The sequence below is a fragment of the Ailuropoda melanoleuca genome, chromosome 2, assembly GCF_002007445.2.
Source record: "Ailuropoda melanoleuca isolate Jingjing chromosome 2, ASM200744v2, whole genome shotgun sequence".
Classification (NCBI taxonomy): domain Eukaryota; kingdom Metazoa; phylum Chordata; class Mammalia; order Carnivora; family Ursidae; genus Ailuropoda; species Ailuropoda melanoleuca.
Window position 1 is genome coordinate 2,117,940 of NC_048219.1, and position 14,582 is coordinate 2,132,521.

The 14,582-nt window shown below is 56.2% G+C and overlaps 1 protein-coding gene across 2 annotated transcripts in view; it reads left to right on the forward strand.

Moving 5' to 3' along the window:
- The window catches only part of ALPL (alkaline phosphatase, biomineralization associated), a 53,108-nt gene extending 41,631 nt beyond the window's left edge, over positions 1 to 11,477 (forward strand). For both annotated transcript variants that reach the window (XM_002919520.4, XM_019799968.2), the window contains exons 7-12: positions 2,804 to 2,947; positions 4,828 to 4,897; positions 6,957 to 7,091; positions 8,918 to 9,109; positions 9,625 to 9,744; positions 10,463 to 11,477. In XM_002919520.4, the coding sequence (XP_002919566.1) occupies positions 2,804 to 2,947; positions 4,828 to 4,897; positions 6,957 to 7,091; positions 8,918 to 9,109; positions 9,625 to 9,744; positions 10,463 to 10,728 (927 nt within the window). In that variant the 3' untranslated portion in view covers positions 10,729 to 11,477. The remainder of the gene's footprint in view (positions 1 to 2,803; positions 2,948 to 4,827; positions 4,898 to 6,956; positions 7,092 to 8,917; positions 9,110 to 9,624; positions 9,745 to 10,462) is intronic.
- Positions 11,478 to 14,582: the final 3,105 nt, after the last annotated feature.

Here is a 14,582-nt window from a genome sequence, read left to right on the forward strand (position 1 = left end):
GCCCCCGCCCGCATGGGAGGTAGGGGTGACACAGTGGCCATCTGAGGGGAGTTCCTGCCCTGCACATGCCCACAGGCACAGACAGGCACACGTCCTGTGCGCCTGACCAGGAAGCCCGGAGAAGAGGTGGTGTGGGCAGTGGTTAGCACAAACGATAGCGTTTAAACTTCTGGGCCTCCAATCCTTGCCCTGCTGCTTGCTAGCTGTGTGACCTTGGGTCAGCCTCTGACGGCCCATGTGGGACATGTGCCTCCCTCATCGGCCCACTGCAAGATCCAAATGAAATAAGCCCTGAAGAGTTTAGTCAGGCCTGACGCCTAGTGGGTTCTCAGAAGGTGGTGGCATTATGCACGAGCCACATAGGCCTGCCCCAAATCCTAGCCCCGGCCCCCCAGGCTGGCTTGTGTGTACCTGCAGCCCAGATGCTGTTCCCTTGGTGCTCAGAGGGGTCCCTACTCTGTTCTTAACTGAGGACCTCCGGCTTATTCCTTTTTTAGGCTCTGTTACCCACTCCTGGGGTCTGACGAGGGGACTTCAGCTCCCTGAAACTAAAATGGGGGTCCAGTGAGGCTCAGAGAAAGCCCCCTTGTCCCCCCTCCCCCTCACCTGTTTCTACCACCACCAGACAAATGCACTGCCTCCCAGACCCACCCTGTGTCCCCCATGTGCCACCCCAATTTCCAAGGCCCTTCTATCTACCCATGATTTCCCTTTTCCAAGCAGTGGATTGAGCACCCCCTTTCGGGACAAACAGTCCCGGCAATCTCTCCTAGTGGGCATGTATCTGAGGCCAGGCCTCTGTCCTGACTTGGCCTCCACCTGACGCACATCCTGGGGCAAATTGCTTCCCCTTCCTGAGCCTCAGTTTCCCCACCTGTGCAGCAAGGATAGCGAGCCCCACCTGCCCCTTCCCCGGGCCGCTGGAGGCCGAGGTGAGGTCACGGATGTGAGAACATTTGTTGTACAAGTGCAGGGTGTAATTACGGGGCTGCTTCTCGGGGACGTGTGCCAGGAGCAGCCTCAGAGGGGGACAGGAGCTTAGGGAAGACTTCTCTGTGGGACGAGGGTGGACCGGGGTCGTCGGGTCACTGGGGAACGAGCGGGGGCATGAGTGAGGGGATGGGGCCGGGGTCAAGACTGCCCCCGTTCCTCTCTCCTTCTCTCCTGTTTCTCCTTCCCATCCGCTCCTGCCTCTCCACCACCCCGAAGCCCCCCGGCCCCCAGGCTGCACATGAAACACAACTCCTGGTGTCCGCCCTGAAAATAAATATCTTTTGCTAAAAAAAAAAAAAGGGAAGAAAGAAAGAAAGACACAAACCCAAACCCCAAAGCCAACAGCAAGTCTGTTATTTGGGAGTTTAATGAGCGTGTGAAGTCCCTGCTGGGGCTGGAAATGATGAGGCTCCAGGCAAGAAGATTGGGGGCTTCATTTTCCACTCTGAAAATGCCAAGGGGTCAGGTTCTGTGGGAACGGGGGGTGGGGAGCCGGGGGCCGGTGACCCGGGGTCCCCTCTCCTTCTCTGCACAGTCTGCCCTGCCCCCAGAGCTCCTGGCTGGGGCCGGCAGTGAGGAGCTCGCCTCTTTGGAAATGCTCTGATGTCCGCTGCTTCTACCAGCAGGAACACCTTCCGCTGGGGCCGGCCCCCAGGGGCTGGGAGTACATGGTAATAACTGTATTACTGCGTTTCCTTCTGCGGCCATCCACGGCTGGGTGTCGCTTCCATTTTACAGATAAGGAAACTGAGGCTCAGAGAGGTGAAATGACAGGCCCTCGGTCCGTTAGTGACAGAGTCGGAGTCAAACCCAAGTCTGACTTCCAAGCCTGTGCCCTTTCCAGTTCCCTGTGACCCAGGCAAGCCCCAGGCGCCTTCTCCACCCCTACCATCCACCTGGACTCCTGGGTTCTCAGGAGGGAGTGAAGCGGAAGGCAGAACAGGGAACCTGGGAAATGCCAGGCCTGGGGCGGTGGGTCTGAGGCCAGCCACAGCTGGGCTCCGCTCTCCCAAGGTGTCCAGGGGTGGCAGCCTGGCCTGGCGCCCGCGGTGACAGGAGGACACCGGTGTGGCGGTCACCACAGGCGGTGGGCTGTTATGCTCTTGGCCCCATTTTAAAAATAGTCAGGACTTCAAACATGGACTCCCAAGGAAAACAAACATTCCTGCGTCCATCCGCCCGCGCACACCAGCCGTGGTGAGTAAAATTAGCCTGGCGGGGACTACACAGACGTGAGCGCTGGCCACCGTTTGCCCAGGCTCCCGGCCGGGCTGCCCCGAGACCTCCCTGGCAGAGGCCTCTCGCCTGCGGCATGCTGCTTCCCACTGGAGAGAGGAGGTTCTTGGCGTCCCTGTCCTCAGCTCTGCAGATGTGCCAGGGCCCCCGTGCTGGGCTCAGGGAAGCCCCAGGTTCGAATCCTGCCTAAGGCCGTGCGGGTCCCTTGCAGCTTTGGTAATGAAGTTGATTAAGATAATGTATCTGAAGTGTTTAGAGCCTGACACACCATGAGTGCTCCATAGACGGTGTCATTCTTAGACGAGTGGGAGCAGAGTCAGACTTCTGGAAACTTCTCTGGTGGGAGAAGTTACCAGTACCTCCAGTATTTCCCCTGGAAGCCCCAAACCGTGGTCCTAATATAGTCATGATTTCATCTCCCCAAATGGAAAAGCAGAAGATGAGGGTGGGCAGTGTGGATCGAACCAAGACTCTCCGAGCTGGAAAAGCATCCGTGCACGATCGCCAGCGCCTCCAGGAGCCCAGCTCTTGAGGCTTGGAACCCTGGGGTACTGATGGCTCCTGTCCCCTGTAGGTGATCATGGGGGGCGGCCGGAAGTACATGTTCCCCAAGAATAGAACTGATGTGGAGTATGAGATGGACGAGAAGTCCCGGGGCACGAGGCTGGACGGCCTGAACCTCATCGATACTTGGAAGAGCTTCAAACCGAAACACAAGGTGACCCATTCACGGGCCAGGTGGCTGTGGAGCTGGCCTGTGGTGGGAGGGGCCCGGCGACCCCTCTCTGAATCCCGGTTTGTTTTCCTCCTCTGTGGGGAGGGGGGTCGTAGTCGTAATTCTTACCTTGATGGGCCCAAATGGTCTAACAGATACGTGAGTGGCACATAGTAGGTGATCAGTCAATTCCTCCCTTCAGGGGAGGGCACCCCGGAGAGCTAGGCAGTGAGGAGGGTGGGCCACAGAAAGACCTGCATGGACATTCAGAGCACTTGAGCCCCTACTGTGTGCAGGGCCCCTCGCTGGGCATGAATTCCAAAGGATGAATCAGACGGTCAAGTGATTGTGGATCACTGTGTGCTTGGATGGCGAGAAGCCCAGGACCTACGGGAACCCAGAGGGGACAGACCACAAGGGAGGGGCTGACAAGCCCTGAGGAGGAGGAGGAGGGGTGGAGGTGGCAGGGAGGGGAGTGTGCCAGCCGTGGTGGGAGGTGGAAGCCCTCCATCGTGACTTGGCTTTGGCCCCGCCAAAGGCACGTGCTGGGGAAAGAAGCCTAGAGCACTGGAAGGGCCTGAGCGCTGGCTCCTTGGAATGGCTCTGGCAGCCGCTGGGCCTGGGGCAGATGGGGTCTGGAAATGACTGTGGTCAGGACTGAAGACAGTGGGGAGCAGCCTGGGAGCCACTTTGATGTCACTCTGGGGTTGGGTTTCTGAGGGTTCCAGGACGGGCCCCCGGGGGGGCCTTGTGGGATGGAGCTGGGCCAAAGGCAAGGTGGGGGCAGTGGCCTGAGGATGGCCCCCACACAGTGGATGAGGGTGGAACTGAGCCGCTTTGAACCCTTTCCGTTCGTCTGAGTCAGCCCTGGCCTGGCCTGAGCCCTTTCCTGGCCCAAGCCAGAGAGACTGGCCCTCCCAGCCTCGGTGTCTCTATGTGGAACAGGGGGCCAGGGTTTAACCCTTCTAACTTGGGCAGGTGCTTAACCCTGGAGCTAAGTGTAGACTCCAAGAGGGAGAGATTGGACTCTTCTAGAGTCAGACTCCCCTTCACTGTTGAGTGGCTCTGTCATCTGGTCTCGGTATCCTTGTCTGCAAAATGGGAATAACAGTACCTCCCTCGTAGGGCTAATGTGAGACCCGAATGAGGTGACACAAGAGAACCAGCTCAGCAGGGCAGGGGAGCCCCCACTTCCTCAGCCTTCCCCCCTCCTTCCCATAACAGCCCCTGAGGCTCCAGAACCACAGATCCCATTGTCATTGCCCAGAGAAGGCAAGGGGCTGTCCAGAGAATGCACAGCTCATTCCTGGCCGTCCCATGGTCCCCGGCCCGGGTGCTGAGTGGTGCCATAAGTCGGCCAGCTTCTTCTGTGGCCTCTGTCTGGGGGCAGCCACACTTCCTTCATCACCCTCTCCAGTGGGATCGCTGGGGCAGATGCTAGGGCTTCACTTCCTCCTTGGCTCGCCACAGCTTCCGTAACACGCCCAGCCCGTACCTCCTGATGGGCACTGCAGGCCCCTGGTGACACATACCTTCCTCTTGTTGGCTCCATGATCCCTCCCTGCTGTTTGAAACCTCTATCCTGACCCCAGGCTGATCACTGGCTTCTTGTCCTCCAGGGCCCCATGAGGACATCACTTCCGCTAGGAGGCCCTCCCTGATGCTGCCTCTGGGCTCACAGCCCCCTCCCCCCATCTCTCCATTCGCATTCCCCCGCATTAGAATTGCCTATTTGTCATTTCTTGAGGCAGATAGTAGATCGCAGGGAGGGATTAGTAAATGGCTGAAGGAAACAAATACATTCCCTAGACCCTGAGACCAGCTGGGGTCAGTCCTCCCAACCCCCCAGCCCCCACATGGCTGACACAGGCCCTTCCTCCTAGCACTCTCACTACGTCTGGAACCGCACCGAACTCCTGACCCTCGACCCCCACACTGTGGACTACCTTTTGGGTAAGTGGAGCGGGTGGAGTGGACGACACCCAGCTGGGTGCCCTGGGGCTGGGGCTGTGAGTCCAGCACCTGGGGACCCAAGGCCCTGGCCTTCTCCCTACTTAGGGACCTTTGCTCTCAGGCTCTAGGACCTGGGAGAGGTGAGGAAGGGGTTCTTGTTCACAGAACGGGGCCTGAAATCTGCTGCCTGTGCAGAGTGAATGGTTCCATTGAGCACAAAGGGAAACGGAAGCTCGGGTTGGGAAGAGACTGCGGTGTGCCACTCGGCCCATTAGTATCACGGCCCAGGTAAATCTGACCCCTGGCTGGGGCAGGAGGCCTGGAGCCAGCCCTGCTGTGTGGCCCGGGCAGAAGCCCACCAGATTGTCTCTGCTGGTCTTGACTGGGGGTCATCCCCCAAGAAGTGGGAAGCAAGGAGGGGCCCTGGCTTGGTGGGATGAGGCCCTGAGCCCCACCATGCCAACACCTGGGTCCCTTGTCCCACCTGGCTCTTGGGCCCAGCAAGTGGTGGCAAAGTCCCCTGCAAACCTTTCCCAAGGGGCACAGCCACTAGGTCCTGGGTGTGTCATTGGAGATGATGGGCTCAAAGCTGGGCACCTTGGAGGATCCCCCAGACACACACACACACACACACACACACACTGCTTGCCTGGGTCACACAGCAAACACCCCATGCCACACACAGGCTGTGGAGAACTATGCAAGTTCCCACGCTCATGGATCTCAGAGCTGAGTGCTGGGTTCAGATCCCACTCTACTGTCCATAAGCTGCACAAGGTTGGGCAAGTGATTTCTCCTCTCTGTGCTTCAGTTTTCTCTTCTGTAAAGTGGGAATAGTGACCGTTCTGTAAGATGGGGCTAATGACCTCAGGGTTGTCCTGAGCACACATGAGCCAATGCATTGTATAAGTTACTTGTTATCTCCAAACAAATTCTCTCCAAGCTTAACAGTTTAAAAGAAGAGTAAACAAAAAAACTAAATAAATAAGTAAATAAAACGAGTAAACATTTATTACTTCAGTTTCTTGGGGTCAGGAATATTGAGCCACTTAGCTGGGTCTCCCATGAGGCTGCAGTCATCCGAAGGCTTGACTGGGGCCGGGGATTCCAAAGTGGCTTGCTCCCGTGGCTAGCAAGCTGTGCAGGCTCTTGTCAGGAGGCCTCAGGTCCTTGCATATGGAGCTCTCCATAGGGTTGGTGGGCTGTCCTTACAGCGGGGTGGCTGGCTTCCTCCAGAAGAATATGCAAGGCTGAAGCCATTTCTGCAGTATTCTGTTGGATATGCAGGATAGCTTAGCCTAGGAGGGGACACACAAGGGTGTAAATTCTAGGAGGCAGGGATTATTGGGCGCCATCTCGGAGGCTGGTGCCTACGTGCTTCCGAAGCCCTTAGGAGGGCATGTGGCACACAGTGAGCCTTCTGTCATTGGAGCTCTTGTCTGGCTGCACACATACTCCCAGAGGGGGCCAGGTGTTCTGGAAGAACATCTAGGGCAGGAAGCACCAACCTGGTACATGTGGAATCTTAAGACTTGGGCAAGGAATGGATCAGTCATTTCATAAGTGAGAAAACCAAGCTCAGGGAACAGAAGGGACAAACCTCCTGCTACTTCCCTGCACAGGGGGTTATGCCTTTCAAGCCTGATGTGTACATGACGTGTAAGCACACACCCGGGCAGCCCTGTTGAGTCCATGGTCCTCTGCCTGGGGGTTGTGGTGCTGTGTCCGGAGCCCTTCAGAGTTGGGACTGCACTGGTGGATTTAAATCCCAGATCGCCCACTTTGCAGCTGAAAATACCAAGCTACTGAGCACCCGGGCCTCAGGCTCCTGTAAAATGGTCGTGGTGATCCCCTCGCCATAGTGTGGCTGTGGAGGGGAAAGGAGGCAGTGCTCCCCAAGCGCTGGGCAGTTTGGACCCACCTGTGGGCAGCCTCCTCCCTGCTTACTCTAACCCCAAGTTGTGTGTGGGGAACTGTGTTCCCTGAGACAGCCCAGGCTCCTTGCGGGGGGTCCCCCTGGCAGGGTCACGGGAAAACTCACCGTCCACTTCCTCCTCAGGTCTCTTTGAGCCGGGGGACTTGCAGTACGAGCTGAACAGGAACAACGTGACGGACCCATCACTCTCCGAGATGGTGGAGGTAGCTGTCAAGATTCTGAGCAAGAACCCCAAAGGCTTCTTCTTGCTGGTGGAAGGTAGGGCCCCTGGCTGTGAGGTCACTTCCCTGGGAGCTTTTGGGTCTGGGGATGGGGTGTTCCAACTCTCAAAGACAACCGTCCACTTCTGGGGAGAAGGGGAGATTCCTTTTGGGGAAGATGGGTTGTGTGTGGTGTTGAAGCTCCCAGCCCAGCAAGTTGGGCTCCTTTGGGCACGAGGATAACCTGTTAGGCCAAGGAGTCCGGGAAGGCTTCCCAGAAGAGGAGGTGGAAGGCTTCCTTTCGGGGGTCCCTCCTTGAGGTCTCTCAGCTTCACTCCCAAAAGACAGGTCCAGGGTTGTCCTCAGCAGATGCTGACCAGTCTGCAGGTGCTCTCAGCTGGATGGTAGGCGTCTGCTGTTACCAGGCCCTTGTGGGATCAAGGTCAGATTCATGACCCTGAGATATCCCAGGCCCTCCAGACTGGGAGAGCTGGTCCCTTCAGTAGTTGGCAGTGCTGTATGGCAATGTTCATGGGGTTTCCCAGCGCTGTTGGGAGGCCCTGGAGTCAGGCTTGGGTTCTTTGCTGGTACTGTGTGACCTCTGTCTGTACGTTTCTGTAAAATGAGGCCAAAAATGGTCTTAGAAGGGTCATTAACATCCATTGCGTTCAGAGACATAAAGTACTTGGAACAGGGCCCAGCAGAAAATAAATCTTCCGTGTTTCTATTATTACCATTATTATGATCACACAATAGCTAAGTCAATAACAATAGGAAGCGTGAGGAAGTGATAAAGTTTCCGGAATCTTCCAAAGTTCTAACAGCCATTGTCTCCCATGGTTCCAGATGTTGCCTCACTGAACTCTCCCTGTACACACACACACACACACAAACATATTTGCACATACACTCTCACCACATGTATATACACACTCGGGCCCCTCTGCCTTCCAGAGGCCAGTGGCCGCCCGCCCAGCTTGGTGGCTCTCTTGCCAAACCCCAGGGTTCCCACTCAAGCATGGCGGTCTCAGCCTGGCCCGAACGGGCCTGTGCCGCCAAGGAGCCAGCCAGGAACCAGTGGTGGTGAACACAGGCTCTCCTGGGAGCAGTCCTCTTTGTGACTGCTCCCAGAACCGCAACAAAGGGAGGACACACCCTGCCAGGCCGCCAGGCCAGCATGGTGGGGCTCAGGCCCAGGACCCTCCGAATTGGGAGTGTCCACTTGGGCAGACTCCTCCTGTTAGAGTCAAGGAGGGGTCGCCTTAGGTCATGCAGGCCTTAGTGCTAAGCTAGGCCTCCTGCACCCACCTCGGAGAGGTGGCACAGGCTTCAGAGGCCTTTACGAAGGCCTGTCATGGGCACGGCCCAGGCATGGAGAATGAGAGTTACGCCCGAGTTCAAATCCCAGTCATCCCACGTTGGGCATGTCACTTCCGCACCCAAGGCCTCAGTTGGCTCCATCTATAAATGGGGCCGATTGTGCCCATCTCTGCCCAGGACTGTTGTGAAGGGGAAACGAGACACCAGCTTGTTAGGCCTGGCCCCCAGTAGGCACTTAGGCACGCTGGTTCTGTTTCCACCCGTCGGAGGTCTCAGACTCCTTCGAGCAGCTGAAGAAGCTGAGTGGCGGATAGAGCACCAGCTTTTCAGTCAGGAGGATCTGTTTTAAATCCTGACTCTGTTCTCCGGGTGGGCCCTTGGTCCACAGCCTGTCCTCTCGGAGCCGCTGTAAAGGTTGACTGGCGGCATGATGTGCCTGGAGCAGTACTTGGCATGTGGCTGTCCCCCATCAAAGAGTGGTTCCTCCAGACATAGTGTGGCAGGACCTGGGGGCGCAACTCTTCCCCTCCCCCTCACCCAAGGCCTTTGCCTTGGTGTCTCAAGGAGGCAGGATTGACCACGGGCATCACGAGAGCAAGGCCAAGCTGGCACTGCACGAGACGGTGGAGATGGACCGGGCGATTGAGAAGGCAGGCGCCATGACCTCCCTGGAAGACACACTGACCATCGTCACTGCGGACCACTCCCACGTCTTCACCTTTGGCGGGTATACCCCCCGTGGCAACTCTATCTTTGGTAGGTGGACCTCGGTTGGGCTGGGCATGGGGCACCCCCAGGGCCTGGCCATCGGAGAGCAGGAGTAGGGTTGGGAGACCCAGCAAGCTCAGGGCCTGGCATGTGTGGGACTCAGTGAGAATCGGGTAAGAAAGAGAAGGTACTGTTGGCAGGGGGGACGGGGCAGTTACAGGATGAGGGGACAGTAAAGTGAGTACTCTGGTGGGTGGGTGGCTGGCTACCTGGATGATAGGTGGATAGAAGAACGAGAGATAGATGCATAGCGTGGGGAGTAGATGGATGGGTGGATGGATGGATGGACAGGTGGACCAGCAGCAGGGAGGGATGTGGGCACAGTGAAAATGGCAGGGGAGTTGATGGGAAATCAGTCCGGTTTGGAAGGTGGCTTCATGGAGTGATTCAGGGTTCTTCAAAGGGGATCTAGGGATTGCCAAGCTAGGGCCTGGGGTGGGGGGCAGACTATATATAGTTTTGGTGCTCCAAGATGACTCCTGGGCCAATGCCTTCCTGTGCAGGTCTGGCCCCCATGGTGAGCGACACAGACAATAAGCCCTTCACTGCCATCCTGTACGGCAACGGGCCTGGCTACAAGGTCATAGGCGGTGAGCGAGAGAACATCTACAAGGTGGACTACGGTGAGATTGCCTGAATCTGGAGCCGGGGGGGGGCACCCCGTGGGGATGGGCCTGGGAACACTGTAGGCTCATGGCGAAGGTTGGGGTGGGGGGCTCCAAATAGCCAGGACTTGAGTCAGAATAATCTCAAGTCAAATCCCCTTTACCGTGGAGCAGCTCTGTGACCTTGGGCAGCTCTGTGACCTTGGGCATGCAGTTTTGCCTTTCCCTGCTTCCCTTTCTGCCGTAAAAGAGTTCTACCTCCCAAGGTTGCTGAAGGACTAAGTGGGTCTGAAGAGCTTAACGTGGTACCCGGCACCTGTCGCTGTTAACGCTGTCATTCTTACTGGCTGTGTAATTCCCCAAATCTGAGCCTTCTCCACGTTCTCCTCTAGTCCCATACTGTTGAATGCTCATTTACTCACAATCGGCCCCAGTAGTCCTTGGGGGTCTAGCTATGCCACCAACGGTGAGAGGCTCTCCTGGGTTGACTCTTCCCCTCTCATCTAAACAGCCCGGATAAGGTGGATTTTTCTCTTCTGGGGGTCGAGAGGGTAGGCTTCTGCGTCAGAACAGACTTGGCCTGGCCCTTGTACAAAGTGACATCCCTGCACTGAGTCCCCGTGTCCTCCTCTATAAAGGGAGAGCATTGGAGCAAGCCTGGAAGGGCAGGGAAGAGCCACTGCAGCGTGCCCAGCCCCCAGGCAGGCTCTCAGCCCGTGTTTCCTCTGGCCCACAGCTCACAGCAACTACCAGGCGCAGGCCGCCGTGCCCCTGCGCTATGAGACCCATGGTGGGGAGGACGTGGCGGTCTTCGCCAAGGGTCCCATGGCACACCTGCTGCATGGCGTCCATGAACAGAACTACATTGCCCACGTGATGGGTTACGCGGCCTGCGTCGGTGCCAACCAGGACCACTGTGCCTCGGCCAGCTCGGCAGGTGGCCCTTCTCCAGGCCCCCTGCTCCTCCTGCTGACCCTGCTTCCCTTGGGCACCCTATTCTGAGGGCCCAGGGCCCAGGCACCCACCAACAAGCCTATGACAGATAGCCAGCCTCCCTCTCTCAGCGCGGCCCACCGCCTGGGAGCCCGCACCTCAAAGGCCAGGTAGGCGGGGGCCTTCATAGCCTCTACAGCTGCCAGAAAGAGGACCCAGGAAACCAAAGTCTGCTGCCCACCTCGCTCCCCTCTGGAATCCTCCACTGGGGCCAGACCAGTTCCTGCCTCCGGCCTCTGCTCCCTCCTTGCTGCCCCTTTGGCCAACAGAGTAGGTTTCTCTCGGGCAGGCAGAGAACACAGACTGCAGATATTCTCAAAGCATCTTATTTTTCTAGCAAACACACTTCTCCAGAGCTGGAGGCCTGGAGCTTCCATGGAGCATTCCGGATCTGACCTACCCATTCCCCTCCCCTCTTGGAACCACCAGGCCCCATCGTGCTCACTTCCCTACCTGCCAGGGAGACCCTGTTCGTCTCCGCAGGACGGGGGTTTGCTCACACATGCCAGGGCCACTGGGGGCTCCCAGGAAGTGAACTGGGACTGGCCATCCGACCCCAGGGCTTCCTGGGCTGGGAAGAGCAGCCTGGACAGGCAGACATTTCTCAGCTCTTAACACGCATGCCCACTCCTCTCTGAAGGGACACTCCTGTTTGGAACTGCAATTTTTTCTCCTCTTCTTTTTGGTGTTGGTTAAAAGGGAACACAAAACATTTAAATAAAACTTAACAAATATTTCTGAGGACAGAGCTGAGTCTTTGTGGTCAGTGAGGAAGAGAAAGAAACAAGCTTGTTTCTCTGGGAGAGAACTGGATTCCGGGCTCAGGAGTGTGGGTGGCATTGGGCCGGAAGGAAGGGGCTGCCTGCTGACCTGGGGGCTTCACCACTCAGTACCTGTGTGACTTTGGACAAATTGCTTTGTATCTCTGTGTCTCTGTTTTCTTAATGATAAAATGGGACACAGCCCAGTCCCGGGTTGCTGTGAGAATCCGAGAAGAATGCCCTGAAACGCATAGCAAGAAGGCCTCCAAGGGCCCCGTGACACCCTTGCCGCACAGTGCCTACAGACAGAGCCACATGCCCTGGCCCAGTGGAGCTGTTCATTTGTTCATTCATTCATTCATTCGTTCGTTCGTTCGTTCATTCAACAAATCCAGTTGACCCTTGAATGACACAGGTTTGAATTGCATGGGTCCACTTGCAGATTTTTTTTGGATAAGTACAGTTCTGTAACAGTAGTTTCCTTATGATTTCTAATAACATATTCATTCCTCTAGCTGACTTTATTGCAAGAATACAGTCTGTACTACGTATAATATACAAAATATCAGTTAATTGACTATATTACCAGTAAGGCTTCTGTTCAGTACGAGGCTGTTCGTAGTTCAATTTGGGGGAAGTCAGAAATTCTACATGGATTTCTGACTGCACACGAAGTTGGCACCCCTCACCCTCGTGTTCAAGGTCAGCTGCGTTGGGCAGGTGCTAGGCACTGTAGCTGGTCTTAAGAATTTTATGGTGAACCACACAGACTACCCCTTACCTTCACAGAGCTTCAGCCTGGCTTGGTGACTGTGATCTCTTTTCCATTCCTGATGATCAGGCCTGGGGTCCCAGACTCAGGATTGCACCTGATGTTGGGGTATACAGGGTCCCCATGTTTGCTCCTTCCCTTACTGGAATGACAGCCCCTATAATGGTAATCATCTTAACCGTTCACGTTGATCAATTACCATCTGCCAAGCTCTGTGTTTGATGCTTTATTGGACCCCCCACTAGGAAGTAGGCCCCCGTCATCCACATTTGTAGATGAGGAGACCGAGGGTCCAAGAGGTGGTGTGATGGCTCAAGGTCCCCCAAGTTGTGGGGCTACATTCCATTTCAAGCTCCTATACTTAGTGACATCCTTCATCTGTTTGTAATACAGTTCCGACCTCCTGCCAACAAAGTTGTGACGCGGCCAGTGCTAGTGACTCACACGGGTCAAGTGTGAGCTCGGAAAGCTGACAGACCATGTCTGAAGGGGGCCCTCCTTTGGGGAGAAAATGCAATCGAGCAGGTTTCTCTCTCAACTTCCCGGCAGTCCTGGCAAAAAGGGAGGCACAGCCACGCCGATGGCGGGTTAGAAAATTAAAACTACACGCTCACATTCCGTCCAGGGCAAAGAGACCCTTCATAACCACCTTGCCGATTTTTGTCCTGTCTCTACTGTTATTTCCTAAACACTTGTTTAAATGTGCAGGTAAGTGGTCAAGTCTCAGCAGTTCACCAGCACCACCTGAAATCAACTTACGTGTCTCAGGGTGCAAACCGTACTTCGTGTCTTAGGTTGGGTTTCCCAAAGGCAGACCCTGAGATGTGCCTGCAAGTGGTTTGTAAAAAGAGCCCAGAAGACCCCAGGCGGAGAGTGGGGAAGTGGGACAGGGAAAGGAAGGAAGCTGATCAAAGGTAACTTAGGAAGCAGATGGCCCTCAGGGCAACTAGGGCTCCAGCCCACCTGGGAGACCCCCTAGAGGATACACCTCAGTCTTCCCACCGCTGGGTGAGGGAGCTGGGGCATTTATTCCCCAACTCCATCATTAGCTAAGGGCTGCTTCCTGGAAAGAGAACACTCTGGCACTTCCAACCTGCTGTTGAGGGGCTGAGAGAATGCCTCCCCCCGACGCCCCTGCATGTGCTGGAACATTAAATGCTCAGAGGATATGAACGAGGCACCAACAGCATCTGTTAAACTTGGGATACACCAGGAGGTTGGAAGACAGGGACTGGGAGTCTGAGAGATGGGGGAGCACGCCTCTAGGAACGAGGGCAAGTTCTTTAGCTTTCCTACACCTGAATGGGGGGTGCCCCATGCAGTCGTGAGTGTATAATGAGCATCGGCTCCCACGAGGAGCAAGGGAGCTCTTCCCACCCCGAGTCTGCACAGTGGGCTTCAAGATGAATCCGTGGTGCTCAGGCACCCATGCTCCCCTCACCCAAGCTGATGACTCTCCGGTTACTTGTCACCTTTATTGTATTGAATCCATGCGGGGGCGGGGGTGGTGGTAGGCAGAGGTCCCAGCTCCACCCACCAGCACGCATTAGAAGCTAAGGGTGACCGTCTGCCTCCAGCAGGGGTTTCCATGCCCTCAGATGCTTTCTCATGGGAGGAAGAGCAAAGAGGAGCTGACAAATCCACCTCTATGCATCCACATAACCCTGAAGAGTTTATTTCTATCTCAAACATCTGGTGGTGCCTCCGGTCAGGTGACAGGGACCCAGGCTCTTTCCACCTTGTGGCTCTGCCCTCCTCCAAGGGCTGGATACTCTGTCTCACCAGAGCACATCAATGGGGGGGTTTGGGGGGAAGGGATCCTTTTTAACCACTTCTTCCCAGAAGTGACGCGCATCACTTCCCCTCATGGTCCATTGGTGAGAACTAGTCGCATCTAGACCCCATCTAGATGCCCAAGAGGCTGGGAAATGAAGTCTCTGACTTTTTTGAAAAAATTGGAAGATGTGGCTTTACTGCCCCACATTTCTGCAAGGTAATGGCTGATCAGAGCCAAGAGGGGGTTGTGCATCCAAGGGTACGGCTCTCCTGTTTACCGCAGTCCCCAGCGCTCTTGGTACTCTGATGCTAAGCACCTTAGGTCAGATGCTACCCTTCTGGTCCCGGTGGAGACTGAGCTCATGGCCCCTGCTTTCCTCTGGGAACGGGAGAGGCTCTGTCCTCGGAAAGCTCCTGTTCACGACACATCACCAGAAGCCATCCCAGCGCAGCGGGGAAGCTAGAAGCTGTGGGGGCAGGGAGGGGCACCTAAGTGGCAGGGAGCACAGTGGGGCAGGCACAGAGGCAGGGAAGGCAACAAGTGAGCTGGGGCT